General features: G+C 50.3%; 1 protein-coding gene across 1 annotated transcript in view; it reads right to left on the minus strand.

The window, feature by feature from the left end:
- The window catches only part of FSTL4 (follistatin like 4), a 381,100-nt gene that overhangs the window by 189,946 nt on the left and 169,670 nt on the right, over window positions 1-21,484 (minus strand). Inside the window, exon 3 of the mRNA XM_021702002.1 lies at window positions 8,193-8,441. Within this exon, the coding sequence (XP_021557677.1) occupies window positions 8,193-8,441 (249 nt within the window). The remainder of the gene's footprint in view (window positions 1-8,192; window positions 8,442-21,484) is intronic.

Genomic DNA, 21,484 nt, shown 5'->3' on the forward strand with positions numbered 1-21,484 from the left:
CCCTCAGCAACTTCCATCCACGGCAAGAGAAGAACAGGAAAGGGATTCCTCGTGTACAGAAGAGCATGTAAGCCCTTTCCCTCAGCCTGTGAGGAAGCAGAAAACACTTGCAGGCGGGGGCCCAGAGTCAACATATTTGAGTTGTGGCTGGGCTGACAGCTGCGGAGTTTGTCACACAGATAATTAGATAAACTGCTTGAGCACAGAGATTCAATATGCGGTGTCATTTAGCGGCTGCTACATGGGGCCTTGATCTTAATTGAAGGCGCAATAGGGGAGAACCTTAAAGAAGTCTCAAATCAACTTCTTCTCACTCCAGTAATTAAACATTTGACTCCCGATCATCAGCCAAAGCCTCCCAAGCGTTGGCCATGGGCTCCACGATGTGGTTCTAAGCAGCTGGAGCTAATGGCACCCTTCTTTCCATGCAGGGCCTTGCTCAAGCAGCCTGCTGGAGAGAAGCTGGGGGAACAGGAGGCTCCATGTCACCCCCTCCTCTGCCTCCTTCTGCCCCTCCTTTCCTTGTGTTCCCTCAAGACCCATGATGCCCAACCCCCCTCCCACCACAGAGAATCCAGCATGTCTTTGAGCAGGGTCTTCCTTACAAATGCACCCCGTCCTTTGCTGGGGCTCTCTGACGGCACATGGTACGGAGGACCTCTAACTGGCACTTCCCATGCTCCCACTCGGGGACCTCGAAGGCACTGCACATATCCTATTTAACACATAATCATCAATTTGAGCATCCATCCAAAAAATGAATGGAACATTTCCAAGTACTAGGGCTAGAAAGATAAATCATATTTCTTTACTCATAAGGATACCCAGTATCTTGGGAAGATCGGCGAGCTGACAGGAAGTTGTAATAGGAGGAGGATGCTACTTGTAGAAGTTCTGACAGCACCTTGGTCAGCTTGGGGCTCATAGGCAATCCCCTGGCCCTGCGGGTTTAACTCAGGTGAAGAAGGACCCTGGAGATGCTTGGCAGCCCCCGAACAGATCTTTTCCAGCCCTAGCACACCTCACACAGCTTCCTAGGGTGGTGATGAACGGGATGGTGCCTCAAGGCCATCCATTGGTGGGCATGGCAGAATAATTAGAAAGGCAACATAGGGTAGTGGTTAGCAGCTCGGGCTTCCAATGGCCAACGAGGCCCCTCTGACTGACACTCGGACCTCTCTGGCCTTCCTCACTCTGCTTCAGTTACCCTGGCCTCCTTGTTGAACCCCAAACATGCCAGGGGAGCTCTCATCTCAGGGTCTTTGCACCTGCTACTCCTTTCCCAGATATTAGTAGGTCACTCCCTTACCTCCCAACCTCCTCCAGGTATTGGCTCAAATGCCTCTTCTCCTACTAGAAACTCTTGCCAACCCCTGTGCCTGCTTTATTCTCCTCCATGGCACTTGTCATTGGCTAAGACACTTTATCTCTTATGTATGACAAGAGATTGCACGTGCCAGCAAGGCAGGAATCATCCATTTTTTGCACCGCTCTATCCCCAGTGCCTGGAACAGACCTGATTCACAGGAGGTGTATGTTTGCTGAATGAATGGATGGAAGGGTTAAGGCAGGGGAGTGCCATGGTCAAAGTTACCTCTTGGAAAACTTACTCTTAAGGCCGTATAGAAGGTGGGTTTGAGGAAATATCTGGCCAGGAGTTAGGAGAACAGCTAGGGGGTCACAGAGGTCGTGCAGGTGAATGATGATGATGGGATGGATGTGTGTGGTAGCAGAAGAGGTATAGAAGAGGGGGCAAATATAGCAATTATAAGGAAGTAAACTTGGCAGGATTTTATGGTGTGGAGGTTCAGCTGCAAGGAGGCATCAGTCTCATGGGGTCCGGTCTCCTGGGGTGTGGAGAGGTTGCCATCACTGAGACAGACACTGTGTGAGGAACAAGGATGTCAGGGACAGAGGGAGCAGAGAGGTGGAGAGTTCATTCAGGACACACTGAATCTGAGGTGGTTGTGGGCCTCTGGGGAGGGGGACCTGGGACTGAAATGTGGAGGAGAGACCGGGGTGAAGATATAGCTGGGTCTTCTTTGCATATGGCAGGCATGGTGCAAAGGAATGAGAGGAGGGCTGAGCGGGGCCTGAGGAGAACTCATGTGTAGAAAGCTAGTGGGGAAGGAGGAGCCCACGACCAATCACAGGACCAAGAGTGGGGGCTGCCTCAAGACTGCTCACTGCAGGGTGGAGGCAGCAAGAGCAGGTGGAAAGTGCCACCTGGACGTGGCATCTGGGATATGCCAATCTTCATGGGGATGGGAGCCAGTGGGGACCCTGGCGGGCAGAGTGTGGGGGACCGGGACAGTGGAGGCACCCAGCGTGGGCAGTGCCTGGGGTCAGTGGGAGAGAAGGGAGGACGCCTAGAGGGATGTGGGGCTAGGAGGAGACACACAGAACTGACCGAGGAGGGGCTGGACATATGAAGGAGGGGTGTCAGGAAAGGGCAGGAAACAATGTGGGGGCCTCAGAGGCTGCGGCGTGTTTACATAAGCAAAATCAACGCGGTGCCAGACTTTCTCATCTCAGTAACTTATTAGCAATTTTTAATTACTGGGATGTAATTAATTCATCCAAAGTACAGCCATTCTGTGAAGCACACCACACATGCTGCACTGATAATATTCTTGCACGTCTGTGAGGTGCTCACACCAAGACGTTGTCTTGCATAAAACCGAGGGGGAATTAATGGAAGAACACACATTTGTTTGAAGCCATGTTTCTCTTGGTGGGGGAAGCAGATACTAGAAATAGAAAGGAGATGACTGAGCTCTGAGCTCTCAACCTGCGGCTCAGTCCCCCCCGCCCCCCAGTTGCTTGCACACTGGTGAGGGCAGGCTCTGAAACAGGAGACAGTCCATGAAGATCCCCGCTGGTCCTTGAGGTCTTGGGGGTGTCTCTGGCTAGAGCGGCCCCCACATACTGGCCCAGAGGGTGGGAGTGCCAGGGACTGGAGGTAGACCCTCCTTGTGGCTGTTAATTCCAGGAGGTCAAGCCTGGAGTCCTGATCATATGGGTGTCCTCAGGTCTAGCACAACCTTGGCACCTGGGGGACATTCAATAAGGCCTGTGAAGCTGGGCAACTTGGCAGAGAATGGCCACACCCTCCTCTGTGGAGTTCAAAATGAAGGCCAGGAAGGGCACTGAGTGCACAGAGATTGCTGGGCAGGGCTGGAGGAGCAGCTGTGGCCTCTGGACAGAATGTGTGTGAGGCCAGGAATAGGGGGCAATTTGAAGAAATTGGAAAAAGGAAAGGGGTTTTGGAGAGAAAGTGGAGGCCGGCGGCAAAAAGCCAGACCTGCTAGAAGGGCCTTCGGGTTGGTCTTAGAGGCTCTGCTGTTTTGTCCTGGGGCTCTTCCAGCAGGCTCTGAGCGAACCTGAGTTCCTATTCCTTCCTCACTGGGGAGAGAGTGGTCTGGTGTTGGTACGTCCAGAGGCCCTGTCAGTTTGGGACGACTGAGCCAGCTTTCCTGAAGCAGCTCCCAACTGGGCTTCTTGCTGACCTGGAGAGCAGGCCCCCGCCAAGGAGCTCCCAGACCTTTCTCACTGACCAAGGCTCCTGAGCTCTCCACCTCTGCACCGGGAGGTCTCCGGGGGAGAAGGAGAAAAGAGCTGAACAGGCCTTGCTGGGACGAACAGTTCCAGAGCTATGGGTTCTTCTCAAGGGCAGGCTGCAGAGGCAGGGCCTGTGTAACCTGGACTAGGTACCAGCCCTCTCTGGGACCCAGGGTCCCTGTCTGAGGAATGGGAAAGTTGGACTGGTTCATCAGACACACAGCTCGGGGACAAACGGCCTAGCCTGGCGTGCAGGCCTTTCTCAGCTCACCTTCCCCAAGTGCCTGCATTTACCCAGTGTGGACCCACACTCCCCAGGATCTGCATTTCAGGCCCTTGCTCTTCTCTGAGTCTGTAGGAACCCCATGCCTGCATCCCTAAGGGCCACTCTCCCACCCTCACTCACCCTGGGAGATGCACCTCACTGTCTCTTCCCTGGACATGCCCTTTCTCCTCCTCAGGCAGACGAATCCCTCCCTAAGGCTCAACTGGCAGTTCCCAAGAGCCTTTCATGCATTCCAGAAACTTCCTCTAGACTCAGAATCAGGGGCTATTGGAATTGCCTTTCGCATCTCTACTGACTTGCTAGGTGAACTTAAATGACTTGTTACAACTCTTTCTAAAACAGCAAGGCAGCTGGAGAAGGTGAGTTTAGTCTGTCCATTTGGTGATCAAATTCTAGCCGTTCATTAAATAAACATGGAGAACCAACGATCTTCTCTCTCTTTGTTCAGAGGAGTAACCACCGCCCTGAGTTCTTAGCTCACACACAGTGCTGCCCACGGGCAGATGTCTTAAGGCCCCTTGCATTTGCCCCTCAGCTGTGTCCTGATGTTTGCAACGGCATCACCACTGTCCTGAGTGCTCCTGACACTGCTTGGAGAGGTGAGCTCACTGCGTGCCAGCCACTCCTCGTTTCATGCCTGCAGCATGCACGCTGTGACGTAGGCACTGCCATCATTCACGTTCCGCAGACGGGCTAAGTGAGGCACAGAGAGCTTACGTGCCCTGTCCCAGGAGGGGTGGTATGGCCCATGACTGATCTCAAGCCGTACCTGTGAGCCTGGGCCACACTGCCCCCTCCCCCTGCACCTCCCACGAGGCCCACTCCTGCCCGCGATGCTCACGCAGGCCTCAGCACCTCCCCGGCTGCAGGGACCTGCTCCGACAGAGTGAAACCAAAGGCTGGGCCCACAGCTGGGGATGTGAGTAGTGCTCTCTCGCAGGGCAGGAAAGACTTGCAGAAGTATGGACATGCCCTGAAGGCCTGAGACCTGATTTAAGTTCCAAAGCAATAACATTAAAAAAAAAAAAAAAAAGATAAGTTCCGCCTTGCAACAAAAGGTTTGGTTTTTCCTCCCCTGTGTACTAACACTTAAAAAAGAGATTTGTGGGGCACCTGGGTGGCTCAGTTGGTTAACTGACTGCCTTCGGTTCAGGTCATGATCCTGGAGTCCCTGGATCAAGACCCGCATCGAGTCCCGCATCGGGCTCCCTGCTCGGCAGGGAGTCTGCTTCTCCCTCTGACCCTCCCCCCTCTCATGTGCTCTCTCTCTCAAATAAATAAATAAAATCTTTAAAAAAAAAAAAAAAAGAGAGATTTGTTAGTGAGCCTAGTGTTAGTGTGTTTCATTTTTTGGTTAAAAATGGGAATTATGTCCTCTGATTTCATGAGCCTGGAAACTCTCCTTGGAAGCACCAAAGTGCCCCTAAAAACACCATGCAGGACGAGGAATCTTCAGAGCCGTCTAGAACTGTAGCCCTAACAGGCTTCCTTCTTCTGTAATTTCACGGTTTGTTTGGAAAACTGCCCAACTATGACACTGTATCATCTGGGATAATACAAGCCTGGTGTAGTGAGCGATGGCCGAAAGTAAGCTTGTCTTCACAAACAGTGCAGGAGATACAGGGTGAACTCAAAACCGAGACAGAAAAACAATTTTAAAAGTGCCAACCAGTACACAAATAGGAACACCACGTCACGACGTAACTTTCCAAACACAGAGTCTATAAGAAGTTAAAGTTACACAGAATTCCACCCACTGTCTTGGTATTCTCTGGTGGTATTTGGTGCTGAGAACAAATGCAACTTTAATTTGGCCACAGGCAGAAAGAGATCCGACAATCCTACCTCCCTCTGTCCCCCTTAATTTCGGCAGGAGACACCCTGCTTGGGATGGCAGGAGAGCTGGTATCAAAGCTGCAAAGATGAGCTGAAGCAATGCTTTTGAGTTCAGTTTTGCTTTCCTCACATGCTAATAATCCCTAAATGATGTTATATTTCATTCCGCATTCACGAGGAATTCCATTGCCATAGCAACCACAATGTGCTACCACAAGTTTTCTTGAAACTGGGGCTTAGAATATCCCCTCTCCTCCCTTGCAGAGCAAGAGGGCTGTGGTCCCCACGCAGAGCTCAGGACAACTCCCCCCACCCCCGCCAAGGGTCCAGGTCCCAGCCACAGAGGGGGCACTCTGAACTGTGGCCCCTAGAATCCACTACCACACCCCTCCTTCTCTCCACACCTGGCCCCATGAGGACTGTGTCCTAATAGTGACTTCTGGGGGACAAATGAAACCCGAGAATGGAGTCAAAACTTTTCTTTGTAGAGTCTGGTAGGAAAAGAGAATGGGACACGGGTGAATTTAGAATTACTGTTTGCATGAAAAAAGAAGGTATTTTTCCATTTCCTGTATCAGTAATTCCCTGGAAATAGGGACAAAGGCAACCTGTCATCAGTGGAGCTGAAGAGGGCATTAAATACTGCTATCTTGGGGTGGGGTTGTAGGATATTGTCCTTTACCGCCTCCTTCCTTCTAAGACCTCACTCCCCAGCCCCCTGTCACTGTTTCCTCCTGCTCCCCGTTGGAACCATGGCTCTGGTGCAGGTGGGGAGGTGCCCACCCAAAGCCCCCTCCCTAGGGAGGCCTGCCCTCCATCCCTGCCAAGACCCTGCGGTCAGTGAACAGGGCTTCACTGTTTGCCGGACACTCCAGGTGGGGATGCTGGACGATGGAGGCAGGCGGGCCTTCCTGCTGCCTGGGACTGGAGTTGATCTGAGCAAGAGGCAGTGAAGACTCCTCCGTGGCATCCAGACCCATGGAGCTAGGTTCTGCAGAAAGGGGAGCCCTGGTTCCAGGTAAGCTTCTCCAGGACAGCATGAGGACGTGACCCTCAGCACCTTCCTCCCTGACTCCACCTACGAGCAAGCCAGGTGGGCCCCACACCTGCTGGGCTGGGCCCTTGTTCCTGCCTCTGCCTTCCCCACATGACCTGAGTCTCTCTGCTCTAGGCCTGAGGCACACTGGATTGAAAGATGACGACAGGGGTCATTAATACACAACACTTGTGATGTGTCTGGCACATGCTACATGGTTTCTGTGTAGCCTTTCATTTACTTTCTTCCACAGAGCAGGTGGTACTGCCAATAGCCCCCTTTCACAGCAGAGGAAAAGGCCCAGAGAAGTGGAGTGATGTGCCCAAGGTCACACAGCTGGGAAGTGGCAGAGCCGGGCTGTACTCTTAGGTCTCTCTGGGAGCTGGTGGAGACTGCTGCCCACAGCATGGGCATTCACAAAATCTGTACAAAGCCTCAGTGAATCAGAAGGATTTGGTGGATGAATTCAATGAGCATGAAGCAGAACTGAGCCCTCATCTGTGTGCACCGGCGGCCCCCATCCTCCCCAGCTCTCCCGCATCCTCCCTCACCGAGGCGGCTTTCAGGGTGGTTGTTTTTCCCTTACATGAAATGAAAAATGCTGTTTGAATAACCGATGGTGAGGGAGGCTGGGCACACTCTGATGCAGAAATAAAAACCTTTAGAAAGATGCAATTTGGGGGATATTGGAAACCGGAGAACGGAACATCAGTCTATAAAACTCAACACGGCCAATGACGCTGGAGCGGTTGGTCAAGTGTTTTAGTGCTCACAGGGCCAGGGATCGGCAGGCATGAGGCTGGGCAGGGTTTTCAGACCAGGGACATTTTTTCCTGGACTCACTTTGGCCTCATTTCCATAATGTGCCTCATAATTTCTGAAGCACCTCAGCGTGAACATCATAAGCACAGCCATGAAAGTGTCCAAGACTATTCCCATCACGGGAGCAGCCCGACCTACCAGAGCCTCGCTCTCTCTTGGACACATCCCCACCGACTCCCGCTGCCACAGCCCAGACACAAGGGTGGGAAAGTGGCCCTTCATGTGGCTGCAGGTGGCACAGGGAGCGGCTGTAGGGGGTCAACAGACCTGTGCTCGGCTGCTGAGAACGCCCTAACATCCTGGTCACACCACCGCAGGCTCGGGGCCTGTTAGGGAGAGACCGGGCCCTGCCCCCTCCACTCCAGGTGCCCAGGCCCAGGTGATTCCGACACTCCTTTCCCTCACTGTTGCAGGCACTTGGTGGTTTCCATCCCTTCTCTTCCCCTCCCTCTCCTACCCCAAAGGTCTGCCTAGATTCTGCTCCCCAAGGCCCTCCCCCCTTGCAAAGGCAGGGGTTGCTATCTGGCTGAGGTTCCAGCCTTCCTTTACACATTCAACCTGCAGCCTCAGCACCTGGGCCATTTGTCAAAAGGGCATTAGAAGATCCATCCCCAAACCCAAAAGCATAGGGGCAAGGAAGCAATTTCCTACCTTTAAGGAAACAGTCCTTGCTGTGGACAATGATGATCTTCCTCTCCAGCAGGCAGGCGGCTCGGTGGAGCTCACAGTGATTCTCATAAAACCTCCCATCGGAGCCACACACAGGCATGTAGCTGGGCCTGCATGCCTCCAGGCACCGGCATTCGGGCTCCCCTGTCTCTCTGCTGAGCGTGCACCTGCTCCCGCGGCTGCAGAACTTCTTCCCACAGGAGGCTGGCAGCCCATCGTGGCCAGAAAGTCCTGCCAAACACACAAAACAGAGGGTCAGCTGCAAGCATTTGGTGGTGGGGGTCAAGGGCTTCCTTTGTGGTTCCATTTGCCGATAAAGCCAAGGCCTTGGGATTGGTGTGCCCAAAAGAGTCTTTGCCCTACAACAGGAGGTGGCCATGGGTACCAAAAGCAGCACCCTGCTGTACAGGGTTCAGGTTTTATGGTTGGCTCACACCAAACATCTCAGGCACACCGCCCCCACCCCCAATCCTGGGAGGGAAGAGTAACCAGAGGACCACGTGGAGGTAGCACAGTGCCAATGGACCGTGCCAAGTGAGAGGAGGATGGCTTGCCAAAAGGCAAGGCTTGAGCCATGGCTCCCATAACTGCACTGGAGGGACAGACCTGATGGGAGGAGGAGTTTTGTACAGGGGCGGGGTGGGAAAGGTAAGGATGCCAAGGTGTGATTCTAGGAGACATACAGTGCCAAGCTGAGGAAGTGTGGTCAGATATGTTAGGCAGTGGGGAGCAATGGCGGAGGCTAGCGAGTCAGTGTGGAGTAAGAAAGGAGAAAGCGGTACTCTTAAGTGTTCAGGATGGGGGCGGCCACGGCAGGGAGGCTTTTGAGCTTGACGTTGTTCTCTGGGGAGAATGTGGTTCTCCAGGGTACATGCCACCGGCGGTGGGACCAGTTGCCTTTCTCTACTGCCCAGCGCTTTCTAGCATGAAGCAGGAAGCTAGAGCCGTGGGAGGAAGGCTGAGACCCTGGGAATAGCTGCTGCCACGATCCTGGGTGTCCCCTGCACCCAACACACGTGCACAATGGTGTGAGGCAGTGGTGCCCAGAGCTCACACTCCCACATGGGCAGGGTGGCCAGGAGAGCATCTTATTGCTGGAAGGGCCCGCTTACATGAAAGGCCCAGGAAGCACCCCAAAACGACATTCCACTCCACCGGAGGAGTCCAGAAAATGCAGTATTAATGGCAGCAAACACAAGTTGAGAATGCGAAAGGGATATCAAAATACAAATAATTAAAACACGAATGCAGATTTTATGGCCACAGAAGTCTTTGCTTTTAAGTTTTAATTATATCTTCTTCACAATACTCAAGCGAGACAGAATGGCCCCGGTGGTCAACATTGAACCTTTGGCCCCAGCTGATCCCATGGGATTAAAATGTCTGGGGGGAAGGGTGCCTGGGTGGCTCAGTTGGTTAAGCGACTGCCTTCGGCTCAGGTCATGATCCTGGAGTCCCTGGATCGAGTCCCGCATCGGGCTCCCTGCTCGGCAGGGAGCCTGCTTCTCCCTCTGACCCTCCCCCCTCTCATGTGCTCTCTGTCTCTCTCATTCTCTCTGTCTCAAATAAATAAATAAAATCTTTAAAAAAAAAAAAATGTCTGGGGGGAAAAAACAACCTTCTTTTTCTTGTTTTTGGTTATGCCTGCTTTTCATCATTCTAGATTTGAAAGGAAAAAAATCAGTTATCGATAGATTAACTGCTTGATTCAATAATTCATTTAAATTCTTCCAGCCTTGGCAAGCTAAGAAATATTGACTTTTTCTTGAATCATAATAAACTAGAAGGTCAAACTATTTCTGAGGAGTGTTGAAGTACGGATCCTAATCCTTTAGGAAAGTGGATCCTTTATCCACTTGGCTGATGTTCTGTGTGTCACGGCAGAGGCTCGGCGGCATTCATCAGCTCCGGCACATATCTTCCTGTCAAGGTTGAAAGGTGGAGGGGAGCCGAGGGTTCCTGGCAGTGGGAGGCCCTGGGCTGAAGGCCCTCCACCCACGGTGTTGATGGCTACTTTGCCACAGAGCATGTTTGATTAGCATGACTCTCCTGAGTGGCTGCAAAATGGGTTACCCTAGAAAGCACTGGCAGCTACTAGAAGAAACTAATACAGCTCTAAAAATATCGGCCTTTGTTTCTTTCCCAAGATGGCCAGAACACAAAGCATTGCCGTTGTATCACTGTTTTAATAAACTTCCCGTGTGACAGCAAGGGCGCCCACTCGTCACTGCAGTTTGAAGAGGCAGAGCCAAAGTTTCTGAGTCTCTGGACTCTCAGTTTCTGCTTCCGGGTAATTGCCCTGGCTATGCTGCCTGCCCAGCCTGTGCTCACTTTCCAGCTGACTCAGCTCCAAGTACTCACCCCCTGGGGTCTAGCTCCTCTCTGAGGTGCTCATTGCCAGCGCAAGTCCGAGCCTGCTGCCTCCTCCTCTGATTTCCCTTCCCAAGAATGTCTGCCCCGCTGTCTGGATGAGAGAGACCCTGCAGGTACGGGGCCTCTGGACTCACACAGCCCTGGACACTCACGCTCTGGGAAACACAGGAGTTTTAAAAGCTGACCTTCTCAACTCTGATTTGGTACCACTGCTCAAACTTCAGGTTAGAGGCGGAGATGGGGAGGGTAGTGGGGGCCCCATGCCCCCATGGGGGTACCTTTTGAGGGGTACCTCTCCCCTTGCCTCCTCTGTCAGAGGGCAGGAGGGAAGCTGGAAGGATGGAGGCACAAACGGGAGACAAAGGTCGATGGAGGTGGGCCTTGTGGGGTAAAGGAGACTAGAATCTGGAGTGGCAGAGTAGGAAGAGACTTCAGAGACCACCTAACTCAGCCTAGGCAGTTAAAGCCAAGCCTGCTCGCAATGGATGGCAGGGCAGAGGGTGGGGGCAGAACCCCTTCCATCTGACTCTTTCTCCTCTCAAGCACCAGCAGGCCCCGATCACAATGAGTGCTTCCAAAGACCAGCACTGGACACCAGGCCTCCAGTTCCCACGTATGAGTAGCTCACAGGCGTGACTGAGGCCTCCCCCATAGGCTGTGCTCTGAGGAGTCAGTGTTAAGAAAACACTCGGGCCAACCTGTGCTCACAGAAGTTGTCAAGAACACTCAGGTTCTCTCTGACATGGAAATGGGCTGTTGGCAAATATTTGATTCCTAATTATTTGCAATTAAGACAAAAGTACCTGAGCAGCCATGCATCTGCTTTTCCCAGTCTGTGCCCAGCAGGCCCGGGGACAAGCTGAGAACGTCCTACACAGAGGTGGGCCTGGAATCCCATCCTTGGCCACAGAGACGTGGACCAAGCGGCAGGTTCCTCGCTAAACAAGCCCCTCGTCACTACCTCCTTGTTACTAAAACAGAATGAATTCCCCAGTCCTAGCAGGATGATGATAAAACAGTAATGGGAAAGGTAACCAAGTGAGACCACCAGCAACTGTCTACAGTATTGATGAGGACGACCATGATGCATGAAAAAGATATAATGTGCTTAATTTATAGTCATAAAGAAAGTCGTTTACCCAGGTTAGAAACTGATCATCTTACCAAATAAGCGGCTTTTCAACACTAATTAAATTTACTGAACACAGTCAGAAATGGGAATTGTTATATGAGAGTTATGGTGCCAGAGAAACAAGTCCATTTGTACCAGTTAGTGCTAGAGATCCTCTCTGTGACTCAGATCAGGATTCTCGATTTGAACTCACAGACCTGGGCTGCCATTGCCTCCCAGCGAAGGGGAAGTGGCCCAGCTTAGCGACAGTGGGAGCTGAGCCCACAGGACTCCGTCGAGGGATCAGACAGAAGAGGCAGGTCCTTCTTTGTTCCCCCATTGCAGGGGGCCCACTTTCTCACCACTGACCATACCACGTGGCAGTTTCCAAACTCCGACTCAGTCTCTATAACTGGTGCCCTGGTGCAAAGTACATCAGTGAGCGCTTCCCTCGGGGGGATGGTGCCAAGTGGCACATGAGGGGAAGCATGCTAGTTTTCTACTGAGGGATGCTAACTGCTGCAGGCAGCACTCCCGACTGAGACCTTGTCCCCGGCTTGACCACTGAGGAGAGCCCCCTTCTCATGCTGCCATCTCAGGAGGTCCCTACTCCTTGTCCAGCATAGGACTAGGGCTGAAATCCTTATGACCTCATCCCACCCCACCATGAAACCACACTGAGGTGACGGCTTGGCTCTGAGGCGACCGCCCACTCTGCGGGGCCCAGAGCAGGCCAAGAAGAGTAGGCCGTGGCCAGAGAAAGCATGGACAGCACCAAACCCCAAGCGCCCTGCGCTGACAGCCTACCGGGAACCTGCTGTGAGCCGCAGGCCAGCACAGCGGCGGTCTCCAGCCTTGGTGGCCAGAAGGTCCCTGTACAGGAACTGAGTGCCCACCTGTCAGCAGATACTGCCCTTTACAGATGGATTCAATGCTTTATTTTCTGAGCAAAAATACCTACCCACCAGGGAACTACAGCACATAGCCTGGGTCATGGTCAGGTTTTTTTTAAGGACCTAGAGCTGAGGACTTGCCTTTGGGAGCCTGCTGTGCATACAGAGGTGTTGGATAGGTGGATGTGCCGTCCAGGAGCTGCAGTTCCTGGTCCCAGGACTCCCCACCCTGAACCTTCCAAGAAAACGTATCCTCTCAGACACGCCCAAGGTGGACGGGAGACAGTGTCTGGTGAACTTTGATTCGCTCATGCCAGAGACCATGCAAGTGCCTTGTATGTAGCTGCAGAACTTGAGTTTGTGCACGAGCCCGCAGAGACCCAGCTCCCCAGCCCGTGCCGCACACAGGCAGTAACAGTGGGGTGCTTCACCTACACAGCCATGGAATAGTCCAGGAGCACCTCCTCTGTGCCGGACCCATTCCAGGTGCTGGAGACACAAGGTCCACCGGAATACTGTCCTCAGGGCAGGATGCTACAGTGTAGGGAGACACACAGGAGCGTGAACACAAACAACAAACAAATGTGGGTTGTAGTCAATCCTGGGAAGGAAACAGACCGGTTGCCGCGGGGGGCCAACTCTCTTGGAGTCAGAGAAGCCTTGTTGAGGAGGTGAGATTTGACCTGAGTCCTGATGGAGAGGGGGCAGAGCCTTGGGCCGGGGCTGGGGAGCAGCCTGGGGGCTCACAGGAAGAAGCCTGGCTCACAAAGCCCTGCTCCGAGACAAACCTTGCCAGGCAGATGCAGGCTGCCGGCAGCCATGACTGCAGACGCCAAATTGCCGCTTTGCCCCACTGTACCCTTGGGAAAGTGGGGTGCCTCTGGTTCTCTGGAGGTGTTTGTCAGCCCCTGAGTACTGAGCGTTGAAAGGAGGTCTAATCGCCCTGATGTTCAGCACCCTGGCTCCCTTCCTGGCTGAAAGGGGCTCCTCCTCAAGCACTCCCACAGGCCAGAAGGTTCTTGGCACCTTCCAGGCTGCTGGTGGGGAAGGTAGCAGCCCTCCTGGGCTCTCACCACGAGTCACCTTGGTGGGAACCAACACAGCCTCTGGGTGCCCTGGGGGCTGGGGCTGCGCGCTAACTTCAGCTCTGCCCTGGAAAGTCTCATTCAGGGAGGAATGGGAAGAGAATCTGTAGCTACCCCTAGGGAGATGCGCATTCCAGCACCCAGCCACAGAGGGCAGTGTGTAGAGTAACCACGATTTACTCAATGCATGCCGTGCCTCACACTCAGAACACGTGAGCTCATCTCATTCTCCTTTAATCCTTACAACAGCCCTAGGAAGCAGATGCACACACAGGCCTCACCTTGAATGTGTCTGTGGCATACGTACGTGCCCATTCTACAGATTAGGAAATACGAGTTAAGAGGTGATTTGCCTGTGCTCAGATAACAAGTAGGTGGGAGGCAGCACAGCCTAGATTTCAACCAATCTCACCCAAATCCTTTAGACATGGGACAATCTCAACCAGGGATATGCTCCTGCCTCAAGGAACTCATGCCAGGAGGGTCCACACAACCACAGTGTGAGCTTCTCCAACATCAGGATACCTCCAAACATCAGCACGCCTGGCCTACAGGATCTCTGCTGCACACACACCAAAAGCATGCAGCTCGGAGGCCCAGTTAGCACATTCTCTATGGGCTGGAGGTCCACAGTGCTATGTGAGGAAGCGCTACTGGGGTCTCAGAGCATCACAGACCCAAACCCACTCCTTACCATGCATGGACCCCTGGCCAGAGGCCCCCTCCCTCTAATGGGATGCCCCTCAGCTTTAGCACCTTCCTGCCCTCCTTCTCTGGCTTTTTTTCCCCAGAAATGGTCCAGGTGACTGCTGGGCAGATGTGATTTCCTTCAGTGACCCCAGAGCGGACCCTACGCCGAGGCAATTGTGTGCTTCGTAAAAGCAGAATTTTGACGAACTCTGAAAGACATGCCCAAATTTTCTAGGTCTGAATGCTTAACAGAAATACCTGGTTACCCATTGCTGGAAGCTAATGTAACTTGTCATGTGTATTGCTGAGAGATTATAACCGAGGTCCAACAAACTGGCTTCAAACATAAACCATTTGGAAAGAGCCTAAATGTCCATTGACAGATGAATGGATAAAGAAGATGTGGTGTGTATATATATCCACACACACACACACAGTGGACTATGAGCCATCAGAAAGAATGAACTCCATTTGCAACAATGTGGACGGAACTAGAGGGTATTATGCTAAGCAAAATAAGAAAGGCAAATATCATGGTGTGGAATTTAAGAAACAAAACGGAAGAACACAGGGGAAGGGAGGGAAAAATAAAACAAGATGAAATCAGAGAGGGAGCCAAACCATAAGAGACTCTTAACCCTAGGAAACAAACTGAGGGTTGCTGGAGGGGAGCGGGGATGGGGGGATGGGGTAACTGGGTGACGGGCATTAAGGAGGGCATGTGATGTAATGAGCCCTGGGTGTTATATGCAACTACTGAATCATTAAATTCTGCCCCTGAAACTAATAATAAAGTATATGTTAATTAAATTGAATTTAAATAAAAAATTCAATTAAAAAAAAAGAACCATTACATCAAAGTCAGAAATGCCTGGAACAAGGGCTGGCACAACAAGCTGGCTCTTTCTGGCCAAGGAGTCAGGATGTAACAGACCGCTCGTTGTCACATATGCCCTGATGTCCCTGGAAGGGCTTTTGGAGGTGCCCATCTCCAGCCACAGATGAACCCAATGCCAAAGCATACTTTCCAAAAACTTAAAAGCGTGCCTCTCATGAGAATATAAAGTGAGCATGAGGTGAAGATTTATTTAACTCATTAACAAGGGGACCCACGGGAGTGAGAAGCTGGTTCAGGGGTACATGGGCGTTGGAGACAGAAGGTGGACTGAGCGGGCAGGGCAAGGCACACAGCTGGTGAATGACATACAGGACAAGAAGACACAACCTTGCCGGCTATTTTTTTTCCACCAGGCGGAAACAGTTTGCATCTTTACTGGAAACAAATCTATGAGTTAGCGGGTAACTGCATAGTAAGGGCCTTCAGTTAGCAGTGCATGGTGCGATACACAGAGAGGCAACCTCTGGCCCAGAGCATAAACGACCCTGGGCGAGCCTGTTAAACACTGTGCCAATATGACCTTGGAGGACATGTCACCTGCCCTTTGCCTTATTCCCAAGTTTTGGGTATCTTCCCCAATACCACTGAGTGCCTACAGTGACAGATGTCATTTGAAAAGGCTGCCACTTGTTTCACTTTTTCCCCCTACCCTGGACACCTCCTGTCCTTGGAGCTTCCAATCTCGCAGAGGGACCCCAGAAGGGAGGACACAAAGCTTTGCTCACGTGGGAAGGAAACTGGCACATGGCAAAGGGCCCCTGGTGGAGCAGAGCACGAGCGAGCTGGGGTAGGCCTGCGTCACCAGACGCAGGTCAGCACTGATCCGGCCCTGTGCTCCGACCCTACCAAGTCGGAGGCCCGCCAAGTCTCCTACTCCCTTTTCCTTCTAATGTAAAAATGAAGATAACAACAGTTGGCTGCTTACAGGATTGTTTTGAGGACTAAATGACATAATTCACAGAGGTTGGCACATAGTAAGCGCTCAATTCAGACCCTCAGTTAGTGACAGGTTCAAGAGGACTGGAAGCTATGAAGCCATGTGCTTTTACTGACGCAAGTGGGGACACGAGTGTGGGCTGGTGACCATCTTCAGGAGACCTGCCTTCACAAAAAGGTGAGCCTATTTACACTGAATCTATAAACTGTACCAACTGGTTTCAAAAGGCAGGCTTGAAATAGCAAGCTTCAAAATGTCTCAATGGCGTGCTTCCCTTTGCGATTCTCCTTGAGCTGGGGATTGGACTGACCCGTGTAAACTCTGCCCAGCCTCTGAGGTGAGGGAGCCTGAAACCACACATTCTCAGGGCCCAGGACTGAACTGCAGCTCAAACTCTGCAGGCTGCACTCAACAGCTCAGGGCCTCCGACCCGCCAGGTGAGCCTGGAGCTCAGGTTCAAAGGTAGCCCGCAGCCTGGGCCCTGGTGCCTGCAGAGGCGTCAGACCCACTTACCACGGGCAGGTCCTGGCGTCTCTTCCTTCTGGGAGCCCTTTGTGCTATCCTGCCGCCTCACTCTCTGCTTTGTGTGACAATAGTGAACTGGCCTGACTCACCATTGCTAGAGCTTTCTCCCTGAGGCTTCCCATAGGCATATTCCATTTAAGATGGGCTCCCAGGCCGCTGGCCAGCACTCAGCACTTCTCTCAGTATAAGAATAGCAGGTCAGACAGAATAGCAGGTCCTGAGGCAGGACTCTGAGCTGCCGGAATTCAGGGTCACTGAGAGCTTCGGGGCGGGGGATGGGGGTGTCTCTCTGGTTTGGGGGCGATGGCCAGGTTCTACTTCTTATGTTCAGAGTGGGGCATTGGGCTTGACATGGAGCGGCTGCAGGAAATGCCAGGGGGAAAAAGACTGGATCTGATTAAGAGACTGCAGACACCCAAAATTGCTGGCTAGAGATGTGAGTTATCAGAAATCAGGTTTTAAGGAAGGCGACACAGTGACATGGTGAGTAGCGGGCAGAGTGGACAGTGTGGAAAGCTCGGGGTGAGAGTCTGAGACCTGGGTTCCAACACAGCAAGTCTCCTTCCTGTGTGAGCCTCCCCAGTTTCCTGAACAGGAGCATGAGGGGCTTCTGCAGAGATCCGACGAGACGTGAAAAACAGCCTCGCACCTGTGAACTTAGGGGTATAAAAGCCCATGTCCCAACTTGCATGTCTCTGGCTATAATAAAACTACAAGAATCTCTTCTTTTTTCTCTTTGCCTCTGTTTGCCTTATCAAGCTATCTCAGCTGGCTTGGGAAGGGCTATTTCCAAGACCTTCTAAAAAAGAAAAGCTGCATGAAAATGTGAAATACAATGGGATTTTTGCCCTTGGGAGAGTTTCTTTTGCAAAATGGTTTTGTTTTAGAGCACTTCCTCCAAATATATTCCTGTCCCCAAGTTCCTGTTCTTTGCCTAAAGCCTCTTCAGCTTGCATCTGTCTTATTCTCTGTCACCAGACCCCTTATTCTTCCTCGTGGTACCAAGCCCTCCTGTCACTTTCTCTGGCTCCTCGGGGCTCCCTGCATCTTCGAGCTGAGGGGGCCAGATGTTGCCGCTCTTGATGGGTCTCTCTACTCTCTCGCTGATACCTCATTATGCGGATTCTTTCCTGCTTCTCCACCAACTAATGATTCAAGGCCATGACACCATGAGCTGCTTCCAATTATTTCAAGGATTATTGTGGAGACACTCAGCATGAAGCACCGTGGTGCTCCCCAACATTTATACTCCAGACTTACGAGCACGGAGGGGATGCTACATTCTTCTAGGGCCCTTTACCTGCTGTACAAGAGCTGCCCCTGGCCTTGTAGATCACTTATCACAGATATGTATCACAACCAGAGAGAATAACATGTTCATCATCTCCTTGATTATTCTGCTACTTATTTTTTAAAAATGGAGCTCGATTAAAAGATCTAATATTAGCACAGAAAAATTTAATATTTTCTAATGGGAAGGGTGTCAATTTCTCTTCTCAAAGATCTGCCCTTTTCTCTCAATGGGATTAGCAGCCATAATATCAAAACAAAGCTTAGTAACTGGATCAAAAATATAGTATCTTTTCTTCTCTTGTCAGCTCCCACCGTCTGGCTTGTCTGAGCCGAGCAGCTGCTGAGGCCTCTGACAGGTAGGCACAGAGGCTCATGGGAGGCTGGCTTTCCTGGCTGAATGAGTGGACTGTCTGCTCTATCCCTGAGCCTGGGAGAGCACATGTTGACCAGAGAGTAGGAGGCTTCCTCCAGCTCTCCACAGGAGCCCTACAACCTGTCTACTCCCCCATGGAGACCCCCAGGGTTGGCCAACCCCATCTCAGCCACTGTTTATGGGACCACTATTGCCTGAAGGTCCTTCAGTGTGTGAACTTGAGGCCCAGTGAGTAGGTGGAGGCAAATAGCCATTTACAGGAGGGGGCTCAGCCTCCAGAGAGAAGAAGAATGACCAGGACCAGAACAGCCAGAGGAAGGGGATGACAATTCAGCACAGACAACACAGTACTGGAACTCTGGGAGAACTGGGCACAGCGCAAAGAGGGGGTTTCAAGAGAACTATGATTTTTGAGCCAAAAAGAAAATCAGAGGAATTTAAGGACAGAATGGTCACTATCGAGACTCAAATTACTGGCCTCCATGATCAAGTACAGGACATATCTCAAAGCCCAGAGCAAAAATATAAATAAAAGGAGGCGCCTGAGTAGCTCAGTCAGTTAACTGTCCGACTCTGGATTTCGGCTGAGGTCGTGATCTCAGGGCTGTGAGATGGAGCCACGTGTCAGGCTCTGTGCGGGGTATGGGGCCTGCTTGAGGTTCTCTCTCTAAAAAAAAAAAAAAAAAGAAATAAAAAGTCCTAAGCTATGGTAGTCATTCCAAATAAAAACTCTAAGGAAAAAGAAATGGAGGAAAACTTAAACATGGCATCTTAAATGGCCAACCACTGTTTCAGTTAAAATCAGGAGCCAGGCAGGGACACCTGTCATCACCATTTTTATTCAAAAAGGAAGTATAATAAGACAAGAGAATGAAATAATCAGTAAAAATTTGGAAAAGGCAACTGACAACCATATCTTTTTGCTGACTGTGTATCCGTATACTTAAAAAACAAAGAGACTCCAGGGACAATATTAAAATTGCAAGAGAATTATGATGAGGTGGTTGAACAGATGAAAAATATGCCAAAATTAATCATTCTTCTCTTCATTAGCAATAAATAATTAGAAATGGTAAAGGGAAAAAGAGTCCACTCATAATAGTGGTAAAACCCAGAAAATATTTATGAATAAATTTAATAAGAAAGCCATAGGACCAACACAAAATGACCATAAAATCTTACTGAAGGTCATAAAATAAGATTTGAACAAATGCAAAGGCATTTCTTACTCTTGGGTGGAAAGACATTACCATAAATTTACAAATTTAATGCAATCCTTTTGGAATTGGATGAAATAATCTTAAGGCGTTCTTTTGGAAGAGTAAGTGCCCCCAGATAACCAAGGAAAATAATAAAAAGAAGAGGGAAGGGATTTGTGCCTTAATCTCTACTAAGGGAACACCCAACCACAAAGCTGCCACTGCTGTGATCACAACAGTGATTCTGGCCGAGGAGAGACACATCACGGACAGCAGACGGGGCAATAAAATAGGAGACGGGACCAGACAGACATCCCAGGGGATATACGTGAAAATCCAGTGTCTGACCAGAGTGACCACTGCACCGGGGAAAGGGCAGGCATCTGACAAATGATGCTGGGGTGGCCAGCTCTCCACCTGGAGAAAAGGCACACTGGAACCCTGTCTCACACCACATAAAGGTCAAATTAAAAAAAAAAAATTCAAATAACTGTAAATGGTTAAATTATTCTTATTAAATAATGACTGTGAAAGGATGTTCAGACACTTTGTGGACAGTGTAAGGGCTGCCATACGGGGAGCGATTATGTATGCATCAACCCATTTCGAGAAAAAGAACGGTGTTCTCAGTTTCGAATTTCTCCACATCGCCCTCATTTCTACTCAGAGGTAAACATCATCCTCAATTTCGTGTTTATTCTTGCTTCGCTTTTGCTCTGCCGTTCAATCTCACTCTTTGTATTTCTATGCGATATACTGCTTGTTCTACATGTTTCTGAATTTTATTTTATATAAGTGAATCAATCATACTGTATTTATTTATCTGAGACTTCATTCCTCTGCTCTGACACTGTGTGGCTTCGTGCACCTCATATGCTTGCAATTCATTCATTTTCTCTTACAGTGTCCACTGTATGCACATCTCATTACTCGAGATACTCTAATTAGGTTGTTTATTGCCTTTTTCTACATGCCTCTTTCTTTTGTTTCCTTATTTCACCTTTCATTTTTTTTCTTCTACTCAAATAAAAATTAAATACCCTCCATATAAAGAACCTTAGAACATATAAACTCCAAACACTCCTTTCATGAGCTAAATACAAGACAAGAGCACCTTAATTCATTATTTCTCTTAATTCCTTTTTATGCCTCACATTTTCTTTGTTATGTGTGTCTAAAATATCCACGGTATCCTCATTTTAAAAGAATAATTCATGCTGTGTAATTAATTCTACGTTTAGCAATTTTTCCTCTCAATTCAATAAACATTTTATTTCCCTGCTTTTGGGCTTCTGTTGTTCTTGAGATGTCAGCTGACAACCTTTTTATTCCCATGTAGGTAATTTTAAGATTCTTTGGTTTTCTGCAGCTTCTCTGTGATGTAAGCATGCACGTTAGTCTGCATTTATTCTGCTTGTCATTCCTTGGGTTTCCTGGAAGTGAGGATTCCTGTGTTTCAGCAGTTTGTGAAAACTCACAGACATCTTCCTTTAAATATTATCTCTGCTCCATTGCTTCTCTCCTTTTTCTTCTCTTCAGGGATTCTGATGAGAACTGTGTTGCAAGTTCTCTCTCCTTCTGTCTCAACCTCTCCTATCTTGTTCACATTTCCCATGTGTTGTTTTCCGGTGCTGCACTGTGTGTACTTTTTCTAAATTCATCTTCCAGCTCCCGAATTTCCTCTTTAGCTTTTTCTAATCTACTCTTACCCTCTCCCACGGAGCCCTTAACTTTGAAATTTTTATTTCCAGAGGTTTTATTTCATCTTGCACAGGAGTGATTGGTTATTTGTATATAGCCTCTTCATTTTTAATCCCATTTTCAATCTCTCATTTCTAAATGCAATTCACCACTAAAGGGAAGCAAGGCTCTTTTGTTTGTGCCAGGAAATGGGCAG

The sequence above is a fragment of the Neomonachus schauinslandi genome, chromosome 7 (assembly GCF_002201575.2).
Source record: "Neomonachus schauinslandi chromosome 7, ASM220157v2, whole genome shotgun sequence".
Classification (NCBI taxonomy): Eukaryota; Metazoa; Chordata; class Mammalia; order Carnivora; family Phocidae; genus Neomonachus; species Neomonachus schauinslandi.